This window comes from Onychostruthus taczanowskii, unplaced genomic scaffold (assembly GCF_017590055.1).
Source record: "Onychostruthus taczanowskii isolate IOZ18803 unplaced genomic scaffold, ASM1759005v1 scaffold10, whole genome shotgun sequence".
Taxonomy (NCBI): Eukaryota; Metazoa; Chordata; class Aves; order Passeriformes; family Passeridae; genus Onychostruthus; species Onychostruthus taczanowskii.
This window is the reverse complement of record NW_024496526.1, coordinates 11886480-11900905: the sequence shown is the minus strand read 5'-3', so window position 1 is coordinate 11900905 and position 14426 is coordinate 11886480. Positions and strand designations below refer to the sequence as shown.

General features: G+C 40.9%; 1 protein-coding gene across 1 annotated transcript in view; it reads left to right on the top strand.

The window, feature by feature from the left end:
• Nucleotides 1-2504: 2504 nt before the first annotated feature.
• The window catches only part of DARS1 (aspartyl-tRNA synthetase 1), a 37560-nt gene continuing 25638 nt past the window's right edge, over nt 2505-14426 (top strand). The window contains exons 1-4 of the mRNA XM_041408397.1: nt 2505-2663; nt 3652-3709; nt 8583-8675; nt 13615-13717. Of these exons, the coding sequence (XP_041264331.1) occupies nt 2592-2663; nt 3652-3709; nt 8583-8675; nt 13615-13717 (326 nt within the window). The 5' untranslated portion in view covers nt 2505-2591. The remainder of the gene's footprint in view (nt 2664-3651; nt 3710-8582; nt 8676-13614; nt 13718-14426) is intronic.

Here is a 14426-nt window from a genome sequence, read left to right as displayed (position 1 = left end):
AAAGTGTTTTTATAAGATCAAATTGAAACAGGGAAAAAAGTGAAGCAAAGAGAAAAGAGATTTTCTACATTCCCCTTTTCATCACAACAGTTGACAACCCCCTCCCTGCCTTGAAGATGGGAAAGCCAATTTTAATTTAAACTACAAACTGTTGACCAGGCCTCAGCTTGGCTTTGCAATTCACTATATGCCTGAGGGATAAATTATTTAGCATTAGCACATGGTATGTCATGTCTTGTTACTTAAGTGGAGGATGGCCTGCATCCAGCTGCACCCCCGGGGCCCCCCGATTGGCTGTGGGTGATGTCATTTCCATGCGCTAATCCTGGGCCAGGCCCCCGGGGACAGCTCTGGCCGCTCTCCCCCAGCCCCTCCGCCTGGCAGGCGGGCTCGGCTCGGGCTCTGCTGGCACTTACCGCGCCCGGGTTCAGGCAGGTGCCGCCCCTCGCACGGCCGGCAGCGCCCGCGCAGCGGAACGCGCGGTGCCGCCTGCGCCCGATGGTTCGCGTTCTTCACGGAGCATTCCTAATGGATTCAGTGAGGGGGAAAACACCTTTCTGCTGCGGACCCAAGCTGAGTGGAGAATGTTGAGGGGTTTGTTTAGCCACATGTTAAATTATTCTTAATTTCATTTTTCTGTTTTCAGTGTATTACAGATTTTTGCTAAAAAAAAAAACCCTATTTCCACGCTGCAAGACAAAAGGACTCTGGACAAATGACCTGAGAGCATGAACTCTGCAAAATGCTTTTTCTGGAAGTTTGACAATTGAATAATTAGCCACAGTGCCCTTTAAAAGGCCATATTTTGTTTTCAGTTAACACCCTCATTATATTTAAAGGGTTTTTCCTTCAGAACCACCTTCAGGTTATTTGCCCCAGAGGAAATACTCATGCTAGTCACCATTGGAAGGCTCCCAGCACAGAAATAAGGGTTACAGGGCTGGTTTCTTTTGACTGAATTTCACAGCAAAGTCGGTGAAATGCCAAGAATTACAGAGCACTGCGTCCTGCAGGTGGTACTGTGTGCTCCGTGCTGAGGCACAAGATTTGCATCTGTCTGTTAGTTCAGGTTCAGGTTGAGCAGTGGTTCTACGTGACAGGTAACAAGAGACACAACTGACACAGAGAAATCCACGTGCTTTGTTACTGTTACACTAGCATTTAAGCACAATACACAATACCCCACCATCAGAACTTCGTTTCATGTGGTGAGGAATGAAAACTGACAGTGATTTGCCTTCTCTGTCATTGAATCTTAATTCTTTTCAACGGTGCATGAGAAGAAAGGATTTTGTGAAAGCTGTGCGGTCTCATGGTGAAGTGATAATTCTCTGAGACAGAGGCATAAGGGGAACTTTGCAAGGGGATTCCCACGAGAAGAGATGTTGAACCAGTACAGTACAAAATGCTGCAAAATAAACAACTGTAGGACAGGAAATGAAGAACTCTAATCGATACCGCAAAAGGGATTAGTTAGTCAAATGTGAAAATTCAAAACTAGAATTTAAATCAGGACCCCTAACTCTTTCTTGCCCTGCGCAAAATAAACAATCTATAGATTCACCAGCTGCATGCAGCTTTGATTTCTGTCGTTTCAAAGCTGGCACCTGCAGCCAGCCCTGGCTCAGAACTGTAGCATTGCTTCAAGCAAGCACCCAGCTGGAGGGAAACACCTGCATTTGCACTATTGCTCATCCTCTCAAAACTACCAGACCTACTTGTAGCTCACTAATAAGCAGCTATTTATAAACAGGGTCATTGGGCAAGAGCTTGGAACTGCTGCTACCAGGATAAGCACTGGGAAGCCACGTTTGCTGGCCTAATAAAACAAAAGTGCATTTTGATTTGGTTCCACACTCATTAGCTGGCCACCTCACAGTCCAACATGTGTATTTATATGCATATAAGTATCTTCAAGGGGGGTGCCAAGAGAATGGTGCCAGACTCTTTCCGGTGGTGCCCAGCAGCAGGACGAGGAGCACTGGCCATGAGGTAAAAAAGAAACTTTAACGTGCAGACAATAAAGAACTTTACACTGAGGGTGCCAGAACACTGGAACAGCTGCCCAGGGGGGTTGTGGAGTCTCCCTCTCTGGAGACATCCCAAGCCCACCTGGACACGCTCCTGGTAACCCTGCATTGGTGGGGGGGTAGGCTGAGTGATATCCAGAGGTCCCTTTCAACCCAAACAATTCTGTGATTCTCTGATGTTACCTCCGGCCACAATGTGATGGACTGTGCAGCAGGGCGAGCGAGGACCAAACCCATCCTGCCTCAGCCTTGCCCAGCCCAGCAGCATTCGCCTCAGCATCATCAGCGCGTTGGAAGCACCGAGACCCGCCTGGATGGCGGCCGCTCCCTGAAGGGACGGCTCTGAGGGGAACACAACCCCGGCCAGGGCGCCCGGGCGGCCCCGCCCTCAGCCCCGCCCTGAGGGCAGCGCGTGCCGGGGGCAGCTCTCGCGATACGCTCGGCCCGCGCCGCACGGGGCAGGGGCGGTGCTCTCGCGAGAGCGGGGCGCGCGGAAGCGGCGTGGCGTGTGCGGGGCTGTGTCGTGAGGGACCGTGAGGACCGCGCCGCCGCCGCCGCAGGATGCCGAGCGCCGCCGGCCGCGGGCAGGGCCAGGACCGCCGCCCGGAGAACGAGGACTCGTCGGCGGCTGATGTGGGTCTCCGCAGGGAACGCGGCGGGCGCGCTGTTGAGGCTCCCCGGGGTGGAAGGGCTGGGCCCAGGCGGGGTTTGGCCGAGCCCGGGGGCACAGCTGCCTTCGGCTTTACCCTGCCTGTCCCCCCACTCCCACTTCGCCGTGCCCAGCCTGTGATTCCCTGAAGAGCTCTGCTCACCCCAGAAACAGCTGGGCTGCTCCTCCCCAGCAGGAGGTTTCTGCAGAGTCTCCTGCTGGCCTGGCAGGTGCTTCTGCCTTGTCAGTGAACATCACAGAGCAGTGCTGAAAAACTGTAGGCCCGTGCTTCTTCAAGAACAACAAAGTACTAACGATCAGCATCAGTTCGTTTTGTTATGAAGTAATTTTTGCTTGTTGTTGCATCAGCAATAAGGAATCTCAAGTATTGGTGGTTCTCCTAAAGTTACAAATACGCCACAGTTAATCAAAAGCGGACAAGCAAAGACCCTCACCAAATAAAGTGTTTAGCAGGAACTTTGGTTCATGTATTGAATAGAATAAAATAAATAAACCAAGGGATTTTATTTGGAAAGGAATGGGAAATCAGAATTGAGATATTTTGATGAAAATTGCCTTCCTCTGCGCCTTACCTGGCAGATTTTGTTAATGGTTCAGTTCCTCTGGCCTGTGACAATTCACTGTGCCTGAATATGGGAAGGAAATATTAAATCTATCAACTTAAGTAGGACTCAAATATTTTTGGGGAGTAGGCTCTTTGTAGAGATAATCACACTGGCTTTCTGGGTAACAAGTAATGATCATCATGCATGGTTGCTGTTGCTGGAATTATTTTTTTTCATCCAGGCCACAATTGTCTTCTCTCCCTTGTGTATCTCTTATGAGTCCAAAATGCATTTTTAAAATATTATTGCTAATTATTTTGTGTTCCCTCAGTTAACTCTGTGATGATGTTGTTCAGTTTTTTTTTGTGTGTGCTTCTTTGATATGTGTTTCTCAACTCCATTCTAGGACTATGCTAAGGAAAGATATGGAGTGTCATCAATGATACAATCCCAAGACAAACCAGGTCAGTTGAAAAAGAAAAAAAGTTTTTGCAAGAGAGGGGGAGGGAAAGAAGAAAAAAAAGAAGTTACCTACCAAGTATCTTCAGTACTTCCTTGAGAAATCATTTACCAAACCTTTTCATTCAAATTGCACTGGCATTTTCCCCCTTTGTTGGGATACATTTGGCACTTGTGAGACACTTGCATTTGCAGTGCCACGTCCAGTTTTGGGCTCTCCAGTGCAAGGAAGGAATTAACATTTTGGAGCCAGTCCAGTGGAGAGCTACCAGGGGGCTGGAGCACAGCATCTGAGGGAGCTGGGCTTCTTCAGCCTGGAAGCAGGAAGCTGTGGGATGATCTTACAGTTTAAGTCTGCTTAATGGGAGGGTGTTGGAAAGATAAGGCCAGGCTTTGAAGGTGTGTGGTAATTGAACTGGAGGTCATGGACACAAGTTGGAACAGGAAATTGAGACTGGAGGGAAGAAAAAAAACCATGAGTGTGGTTGAATATTGGAACTCAGTTCTAGATTGAGAGGAATCTCAGTTTTTTCCCTTGCCTGGACTGTGCCTTAAACAGTTTGTCAGTTTTGTGTCTGTTCATCACTGCAGACTAGTTCAAAAATTATTAAATTATTGTTAATTATAATGTACTAAGTCCTGAGATGTCAGGTTTTTTTCTGTGTTTCAAGTAAGTTCTGCTGTGACTTACTACAGCAGTGCTCTCTGTCTGAGTATGATCTGTCTGCTTATGCAGCCTTCCATTTCTCCTGTATATGGGCACCAAATCCATTAATATTGGATATTAATATTTATGGGTTTTATCAGTCATACCACTCTGAATTCAGAAAATCCTGATTTTCTCCTGATAGGGAATTGGGACTCAGGAAAACTTAGCAGCAGGAGAACAATCTCCCAGGCCAATATCCCAAGGAATATTAACCTTTGTATTAAATTCAGTGCATGAAACGGTAATGAGGGAGAGTAACAGACTGGCTTCTTGTAGCTTCTTCATGGTAAAATGTAAAACATCATCTGTGATTAGGTGATTTTTTTTTCCCCTTTGAGTGGTTGTTTTGGTTGATGCCCCTTTAGGAAGGGAAATGCAGAATGTAGGGAAGAGTAGCAGTCACAAGAACACTCAAAAGTTGAACAAACAACTGAAGGGGAGCTTTATATCAAGAATGTAACAGGACAAGCAAATCAGCAGACTGCATTAGCAGTGATTGTTGAATAAAATCCATTTTGGCTGCCAGAGAAAGGGAACTGGAGTTGAAATCACATTGGAAGCAGCCCAGCTCTGTGTTTCCTCTCCTGGATTTGCATCCCAGAGCAAATAACCGTGTGGGGGACCTGAGCTGGCAGATTGAGATGGCAAATCAAGTCCTGCTTTCATGGAGAAAGGCCAACTGTCTCGTATTCAAAAGAAGCACTCAGAAGTACTGGAGAAAAGAAAGTATGTTGAGAAGGAAAATGGTGAAAGCTACAGGAAATTATGTCAAAAAGGCTGAGTGTCATATTTAGTTGTGTTGTCCCCTTGACCTTTCATCCTTGTTTAAAAAAAACTTCTCAGTGTATGGACAATGTTGAGTGAGTTTTCCATTTGGCTTAAAATGCAATCTATGGCACTCCTGCTCTTCTGTATTTAGAAAGTGATTATCCAGAGCACCAAAATTAGGTAAAAATGAAGAACAAAATGCATATAACAAAAAAGCTAAAGATCAGCCTAGTCCCTTCCTTGAGAGTAAGGCACTTTTATTTACAGATTCAGTAGTTCCTACCAGGGAGAGCTCTTGCCAACGGGTTCACAAGAGGGTGAGATATCATTTGTCATCAGTAGCTCCCCAAAGCGTTCTGCTTGCCTTGGGTGTCTTGGAGGAGCTACTGCCTGGGACAGGGAGTGGTGGAGAAGCACAGATAGGCGTGTTCCCATCTATCTGAAGTGTGTTCATTTTGTTTCTGAAGTCTGTGTGAAGTCTTTGAAGCCTGCCTGCCATTTCCAAATCAGAGTAGCCCACGGTGGCATGAGGTGTGCAGCCCACACAGCGTCTGGTGAGCAGAGCCAGCCCAGCACAGCCCTGGCTGGCAGCTCAGAGGGGGCAGCAGGAGTGGTGCTGTTCTCTGTTCTTACTCCAGTTGCTGCACTGTCCTGGAATCACTGGCTGGACAGGCTACTCACACTGATCAGAACAAGTTATTCTTCCTTTCCAAGGAGTAAGCTTATTGTCCTTTTGCCATGCTGATAGATTCTTGTTCCTCTGCAGGCAAATTGAAACTTTTCTCAGGTTCACAACTTTGTCTCTCCACCTTGCTCTGTTGAGCTTACACACACATGCACACACACACACACCTACACCTGTGCCTTCTTTCTTGGCCCACTTGAGTCTTTCCTCTACTTATGTTATCTGATATTCATGCCTCCTGTCATGTCAGGTCTTTAAGTCCTTCCTGCTAGCTTGAGGCTATGATTGCTAGTAAAACTCCATTTTTGGCCATTCCTTTTTTTTCCCTTCAGACCCATTATCTCACATCCCTTCCCTGGAAGCTGCTTTCATCTAATATTGCTTTTGATTTTCAGGTTTTTATGTCAAACTTGCCTTCTCTTTTTCAAATTTTTCCAGTACTTTGAAGATGCTGACACTACACAGAGACAGCACAAATATTGATCATAGTGTTCTGAATTCCATGATGCAAGATAAATTATCTTGGTAAACAGGTTGATGTGACAGGCAGGGAATGGGGTCTGGAGGTGAAAAAGTGTTGTTTTATGTATCTCACACAGTTTTTTTTTACTTTTATCCTCTCCTCCTATGTTTAAAAGAGGTTGGATTTCTGAGAGAAAAAAGAACAGATTGGGCTATACATTAAGGGAAAAAAGAACTGGATTTGTGAAGTGTCTGAGGAGGGAAGCAAAGTGGCATAGTTGCTACATCCAGCTCATTGCAGTGGAGCTCGGTGACAGGAGCAGAGGCAATGGGCACCATGAACATCAGGAATTTATTTTTTGTTCCTGTGAGGGTGACCAAGGATTGGTACAGGTTTCCCAGGAAGAGTTTCCCTTCTTGAGAGTACTAAAAAGCCATCAGAGCATGATCTCGGACAGCTGGCTCTATGCTACCCTACTTGTGCATGGCATTGGGTGGGATGACTTCCAGAGATCCTGCCAGCCTCATCTATCCTGTGATTTTGTGATCTGCTGTTGGATGTCACCTTGTGGATATTGTTTATTACCCTTTTTATGAAACGTGAAATAGTTTCTAATAATTAATACCATATAACAATTTTAGTGCTAAATATGTCTTGTTTACCCTTGGTGAAACATGAACTGTTAGGTGTCCAAAATACTTTAAAAAATATTTATTTGATGCAGATGGCTCATGAAATACTGAGGATCTATGAAAGCTGTAACACCTCCTTCTGTCTTTATTCTTCCACCTAGAAAATGTTTTGACTTTGTACCAATACAGTTTCAAGTTGACTGAGGTAATTTTAACTGTCTGAATATCAACTCCTAGAAATGCTGAAGGTTGTGGATTGTGATGGTTGAATGTTTCCTATAGTACTACACAGAGTTTGTATATCAGAAATTGCTGGCAAAGGATCCTACATCCTAATTCCCATTTCTCCCTTCCCCAGCAGACCCACACACATACACACTTAATGAATACATTTGACTCAATTTCCTGTCACATTTCTCTGTGCACTTCCATGCTGTTCTGGATTTGATATGTATCTGTGAAGAAAGAGCTGCATTGCCCTGACATCAGCTAATAAAAGTTTTCAATCCACTAAAATCCCCAGTGCAGAATAATAGGCTTGCAGGGCAAGCTGTGACTGGTATTCAGAGACAGAAGGAAGGAGTCCAGAGCAGCAGATGGTAATCTGGAGCAGGCAAAAGTTGTTGGTTTTTTTTCCCAAAATGTTAGAAAAGTTCTGTCAGGAAAAGACTACAGTGTAAGTGTCTTGGCAGATTCAGTGTTTGAAACGAGGGATAAGTTTGTGAGGAAAGACTCATGCAAGGAATACCAACATGCACCTAGCGTGTTATTAGGATGTAATGGTTGTATAAAATTTTTAAAGTCCTGATTTATTTAAAAATATTTTCCATGATAACTTTTTCTTCCCTTTGCTACCCAAAATCTGTGCTTTCCAAGCCATGCAATTTCTGTTGTTATCTAGCTTTGCAGCTACGTTGAATTTGAAGGATTCTTCTGATCAGTCTTGGCTCTGACAGTGGTGGTAGTGCTTGATCAGGTTGTCAAAGAGACTTTCTTAAAATGGATGTTATCCATTCAATACAGTAATACTGTCATTGCTCCAAAATGCTGTTCTTTTAATCAAAATAAATATTTTTAAATTTATAGCATACATTTATTTGTGGTTTCTTTCTGTTCTTTATTTTAAATAATAGTTATTTTACAGTTCTATTCCTCCTACTTGTGTAAGATAGATACAGAGAGTAGTCATGTCCCCTCTGAGCCTTTCTTTTGTGGGTTCAACACGGCAGCTTTGACCCTGCACGTGCAGCAGGCACACATCCCTTAGGCAGCAGAAGTTCAGACTAATCAGTGCAGGTAGTGCAGTGAAGTCCTATCAAAGCCAGTTTAGTCATGCTGGGTTCTGCCATCCGTGAACTACAGTGAGTCTTGCTGCTGGTAAAGTGCAGTTTGACCCTGCTGTATGAGACAAAAATGAACAATTTAAAAATACTGCATCAAGTTCGAGTCACTAAGGAAGGAAATGGGATTTTGTGTGTTTTCAGTAAGTCAGTTATGCCATTGATACAAAAAACAATGTTTTGGATTTATTATCAATTTTATCAATAGCAATGATAGAAAGTGCATTTGGAGTTTGAAGTGAAAAACTGTTATAAGATGTGTGGTTTTTTCTGTAATTCAGATCGAGTTTTGGTTCGCATAAAAGACTTGACAGTGGAGAAGGCTGATCAAGAGGTTTGGGTTCGTGGCAGAATTCACACCAGCAGAGCTAAAGGTGAGAGGCCTCCAGGGTTTTTGGTTTTATTTCCTCGTTTCATTAGTACAACCTTAATGTTTATTTTGGTTTCATGACCTGTTGCTTATGGCTTGCATTCAAGAAAACTTTGCCACCTGGTTACTCAGGGTTGCCTCAGTGTTACTTTGACTGATTCTTTTCTCTTTTTCCACCTCTCTTTTTCCCAAAAGGGAAAAGAAGATTTTGGTTTTAGCTGTGTGGAAATCACATATTGTAGTTAAAGTGAATTTTTTTTTTACTGTATTGCCAAATAATATATGGACAACTGTAAATAGTAGTAATTTTAAAATGTCATCATTCTCTTTAAGGTGTTAATAGTTGTAGATAGATAAATAGATAAACACTTCCAAGCTTCTACAGTAAAACATACTTGTATTATAAATGTATCTGTTGTCAGACAGGTCATATTTCTTTTGCTGCACATGTATATTTTCACCACACCTTTTCTTTGACAGAAAACAAAAATCTGTGAAAATTTCAAAATTTACTTTTGATTACCTGTATCTAATTATATTGATTTGGGCTTCAAATAAGAAGCATCATCTTTCTTTAGCAAGACAAAAGGGAAATCCTTTTGTGGATTCTCAGCAGTGTGGGCTGTTACCCTTGGCTGTCTGACAGCCATATTTCTTCCCTGGAACCAGAAGTTCCCTCTGGAGACCAGGTTGCCATATGCAAACTTCAATAGGCTTTTTGGCCTTTGCAGTTGACATCAGATGCTGACAACTGTTGTGTGGTTTCAGTTATGTTTGGCAGCTCTGTAGATATAAATAACTTGTATTTCCAAGAATTGAAAAAAAAAAAAAAAAAGCATGAAGAAATTATCTTCACAAATGAAACTTAACAGTAGTCTTAAAACTGGGAATGATGCAAATTAGGGGCGAGAATCCAGTACAGAATATCATCAAAGATACCAGATTCATTTCTCTTTTTGAGAATTCATTTCCTTAAAACATGTCCCTCTTAATGAGTGTCTGTGCTGCAGTCTGTTAGAATAAGGAACTGCATTAAAATACATATATATGATGCACATTTTAATTTGTATTAGAATCTTTAAACTTAAGGAGTCCTCTGTGATTTCCCCAGGAATTTTGTAATGGAAATCTCTCAGTTAATTAAAGAAATTGTCAGCTCCAAAAGCTGTGAAAGCCTTGGTCATTACATCATGAAGTTGTTCAGACAGAAGACACTCCATCTGCTTTAAATGTTACTGTTGTTACTATCGCTGTATAAATGAGAGTATCCTTATGGGTGGTTTTTTTTTTGCAATTAGGAAGAGTTCAGGCTATTAACAGAATTCAGGATATTAGAAGCAGGTACCTATGCAGAAAGCATATGAAAAGCAATGTAAAGTTCTGTGGCTTCTGATTGCTCTCTGTGATAATGTGGGATCTTGTATGATATATAACATTGATGTCAAAAACACTAAAACATCTCTGTAACAAGGCAATATGAACTTGAAAGAAGCTGTTGTAATCCTTCAGTTTTGTTTTTGATGGAACAACAGTGCTTATTTTCAAAACTCTTTAACACAACCTGAAGAATGAAAGCAAAAGGAATTGATCACGGCCATGAATGATCTGAATTTATTGATAGTATCTCTTGTTTCCTCTTGTTCTGACAGCACAGAACAATTCTGACATTCAGGGAGTGCTGCTAGGGAATGCCATGTGCTTGTTTACTTAAGCTTTGGGGAAAGAATCTTACAAGAAAAGCAAATGTTTAAGAGTGAAAAGTAATATTAGCCTTTCCCACACACAACATGGCACTATTCCTACCACTGTGGAAAGGAAAGCCTTGCAGGAAACAGGAAAATCATTCACAAAAACAATCCTTAGTTTTTCTCAGAAACTTGAATTTGACTCCTAAATAACCAGTGTAGCCTTTTTTTAACCCTGTCTGGTCCTGACCAATAAACAAAAAAAATCAGTGGGAACAACTGCAGATTCCAGCTGTCTCCTATAGCAAGTCATGGAAATTAACTGAAGGATGTGTAAAGAATGGGGTGTTGGGAATTTCTGTGGGTTGTACTAAAATTAAAGTGCACAGGGCCCTGTGATTTGTATCATAGATTGAATAAATGTTATTTCTGGCCTTATTTTAAAGTCAGCCTAATCTAGTACGTTTATCATTGAAAAGCCCTTGGGAAATTGGTCTGGGTTTGGCCAGGCAGCTGGGGCTTGTGCAGAATGTTAGACCTGAAAATAGATTTTGGGTTATTAATCCAAAGGTCTAGGAAACATCTGAAAATAAGAATTCCACCAAGAGCAATTTAAATATTGGGCCAAATTTTAATTAATAAACCATGTAAAATGGTCTCTTTGCTGGCAAATGTATGTAACCATCATTTAATTTGTATAACCAGCATTTTTTTACTCTATACATGTTACTTCCTTATATCCTTTTCTTTTATAAGGTCTTGTGTGATTTGGTACTTTCATCCAACACAGATGGTGGATTACTGGTTGGTTGATGTGCTTATTTTTTATGGAATCCTCTTAATTGTTCAGTGCCTGAACATTCTGTGCATTTTACCATGTCAGATGTTTTTAACCAAATTTTTTTTTGAACTTTTTGTCTTTTAAGCATTTTTGTGGGACATTGTATGGATTTTTTTAATAGCAACTTAGAGTAGTTTGGTGTTGAAACTGAGTAAATTTGGTGCTGTACTTTTTACCTAAACCCCACATAAGTATTTTGAAACACATGGAGAAGATCCCATTGTCCAAATCTTTTCTTACTCACGTGCTTCCTTTTCGCATCTCTTGATCTGGAAAGGCTTCTAAGCATGAGCTAGATTTGATTATGGCTGGTCTTTTTGATACTTGATTTTGAATGCCTTCATCTCTCTCAGGAAAAGTTTTCTTCCCTCTTGTAATCTTTGTGGCTGGGATATTTTAACCAGCCCTGTGAGTGAGGTCCGTTTGATCACTTATCTTCTGTGCGATTAGAAGTGGTTGCGTTCTGCAAAACATCCTCTTCCTTCATGGAAACGGCTACTGTTACTCATGGCAAAGACATTTGAGTCCTTTTATAATGCAGATATCCATCAGACTTCCAGTGTTTGGGATTAAGTACAGCCACCAGACTTTTGGACGAGGATCTGAGCAAGCTGGTCTTGGTGAAGATGTCCCTGCTTGTTGCAGGGGATTGGACTGGATGGCTCCTAAAGTTCCCTTCCAGCCCAAGCTATTCTGTGGTAGCAGGTCGTTTCATCATTTCCCTGTCTTTATAGTTGAGTTACATTGTAGCTGTATTCCACTGTGCATTTTTTTCTTGAACAGCTGGTACTTCAGTGCTGAATCTTTGATCAGATTTTGCTAAATTGTTTGTTACTAAAATCATGGAGACAAATATTATCTCCTAGGAAATACTGTATCCAACCACACTGTGAGAAACACTGAGATGTCAGAGATGTAAGATATGACTCCCTTATCTAAAGAAACTCAGCATATCTTATTGTACTTTCTTTGTTGACTTGCTGGATCTGAAACACTGCCTGTATTTTTCTAATTTAAATCTGTTATTTAATGTTTGCCTGCAAGAAATACATGCATCTGTATCATATTGGGTATTACAGCCTCTGGAATACAGAAATAGTTGTACTCTGTTTTCTGAAAATATGTAATTAATCTTGTTGCATTTTTGTCATAGGACAAGATTAGTTATTTCCAATAAATACAATCATATTTAATAATATTTTGTACTAGTTTTGTATGTTTGCTTTTATTTCCATGAGATTGTGTTCAAGGGTTCTGCTTTTATTTTTTGATACTCTTAAATTATCTGTAGCTGTATGTCAGAAATGGTAATCTGCATAATTACAAATGAAAACTGCAACTGTTTTTTTCATGTCATCTTTCATGTTAGGTATGTGTTGGTTATTGATTTAGAGTTTAAGTCAGCAACAACAGGGAAGTAGCTGTCCATAACAAAACTTCTGGCTTCTTCCTATTCTCACCATTTCAATAGAAATCTTATGACTGAGTCAGAACTTGGGGTTAAAGTGATTGCTGCTTTCCTCAGATACTGGTACAGCAGTGAAACATTTGTTGTTAATTTCTCTCTAGGAAGAAGCATTTAAAATCACCATATTTCCTTAAAACTAAGTTAAGGAATAAATGATTATTAGAGATGTGAGAAGTATGAAATGATTGTAACTGTCAGCTAAAGAGAAAGATCTTTGTTGACTTGATTTGGAAATACTCATTTTAAAAGTCAACAAAATGCACTATGTTCTTTGTACATTATTATTAATTCCTATTAACTTCTTTTTCCCTAAGCTGTTCATGAATAAATTGCTCTTACAGGAATTTTTAATTGGGTCTTTTAGGTTCTTGTCACTCACAAGAATCAATACTCCTTTTGTTCCCCTTCATTCTGAATGTGTGGTGTATCATAGAATGAACATTGTTGGTTTAGTCCTTGTGGTGCAAAATCAAGCCCAGTTCTCTCAGAGCAGCTTTGTAAACTCTACAGCTTTGATTTGAGAAGATGAGAAAGAACTTCTTTAAAAACAGTTTAGACTTGAAGTAGTTGTGAGCAAAGAAACAAGGAAAAGTATGATGTATTTCTTGCAGTTGAAGGAAAAGTTACTTTAAAAGTTAGGATTTGTTGTTTTTCTTTTGTCTCAATATTCTTTATCTTGGAAGGCTTACTGTTATTTTTAGAAAGTGACCATTCAAATGTTTATAGATGTAAGGCACAATTATTTAATTTATCTCAATGTTTGTGTGTGTGTGTACATGCACAGCTGAGGAGTTTGAAGCATATTTTTGGAGGGGGGGCAGTGATGAATGAGAGACGCACAGTCTTAAAAGCTCAGTTTATATTTAAGTAGTGAAGAGTTTTTTCTCATTCACAAAGACCTCGAGTAACTTGTCCTTAATACACCTGTGTTGTTTCTCTTTGTATTCAGGGAAGCAGTGTTTCTTAGTCCTGCGTCAGCAGCAGTTTAATATCCAGGCTCTTGTGGCTGTGGGACAGCATGCAAGCAAGCAGATGGTAAAGTTTGCTGCCAAGTAAGTAAGCAATTATATCCTGTTGTCAGAGTAAACAATGGTGGGAACCAGGACTCCCAGGGGTTGGGACCATTTTCACACATTAACATCAATGCTTCGTTTGTTTTAAAATGTAGTTATTTAAATTGTCAGCTCTCTATTGCTTTGAATACATTATACTGACAAAAGATAAAATAGAGAACAGGCTTGAAATTCATTCTGAACTGCTGAAGCAGCATTCTCTTGCCATAGACAACCTACATTTTCTTCCAAGCTGGCTAACAAAAAGTCTGGCAAGCTGAGCTTAGTGGGACACTTCGTTTGGTGTGTGGTGCTGCTGTGTGTCTGCACATGTTCAGCGTTTTTCTTCTACCAGACACGCAGTGTAGTAATACATTTTACACTTAGAACTGATGTGAAGAAGTCTCATCTTGCAAGTGCCTTACTGAGTTGAAGAAATTAAAAGTAGCTTCTGTGCACTGGGTTCATCTTATCTACACCTTATTTTTGGCACTAAAATTTTGATTTAAAAAAATTTGGTGGTATAATAGTTAGACTTGCCAGTTGAAAAAATGTTTGTTGCAGCAATTTGAATTCAGTTATTTGGTTTGTTTTGTTCCTAAAGATACAAAATTACTACCTTTCCCTTCTGTTTGCCTCAAGATTTTGCTTTCAGGTTGTTCTATAATAAATATGCTTGTGTGACAAATGTGTTTTGTAGTAGAGCTTT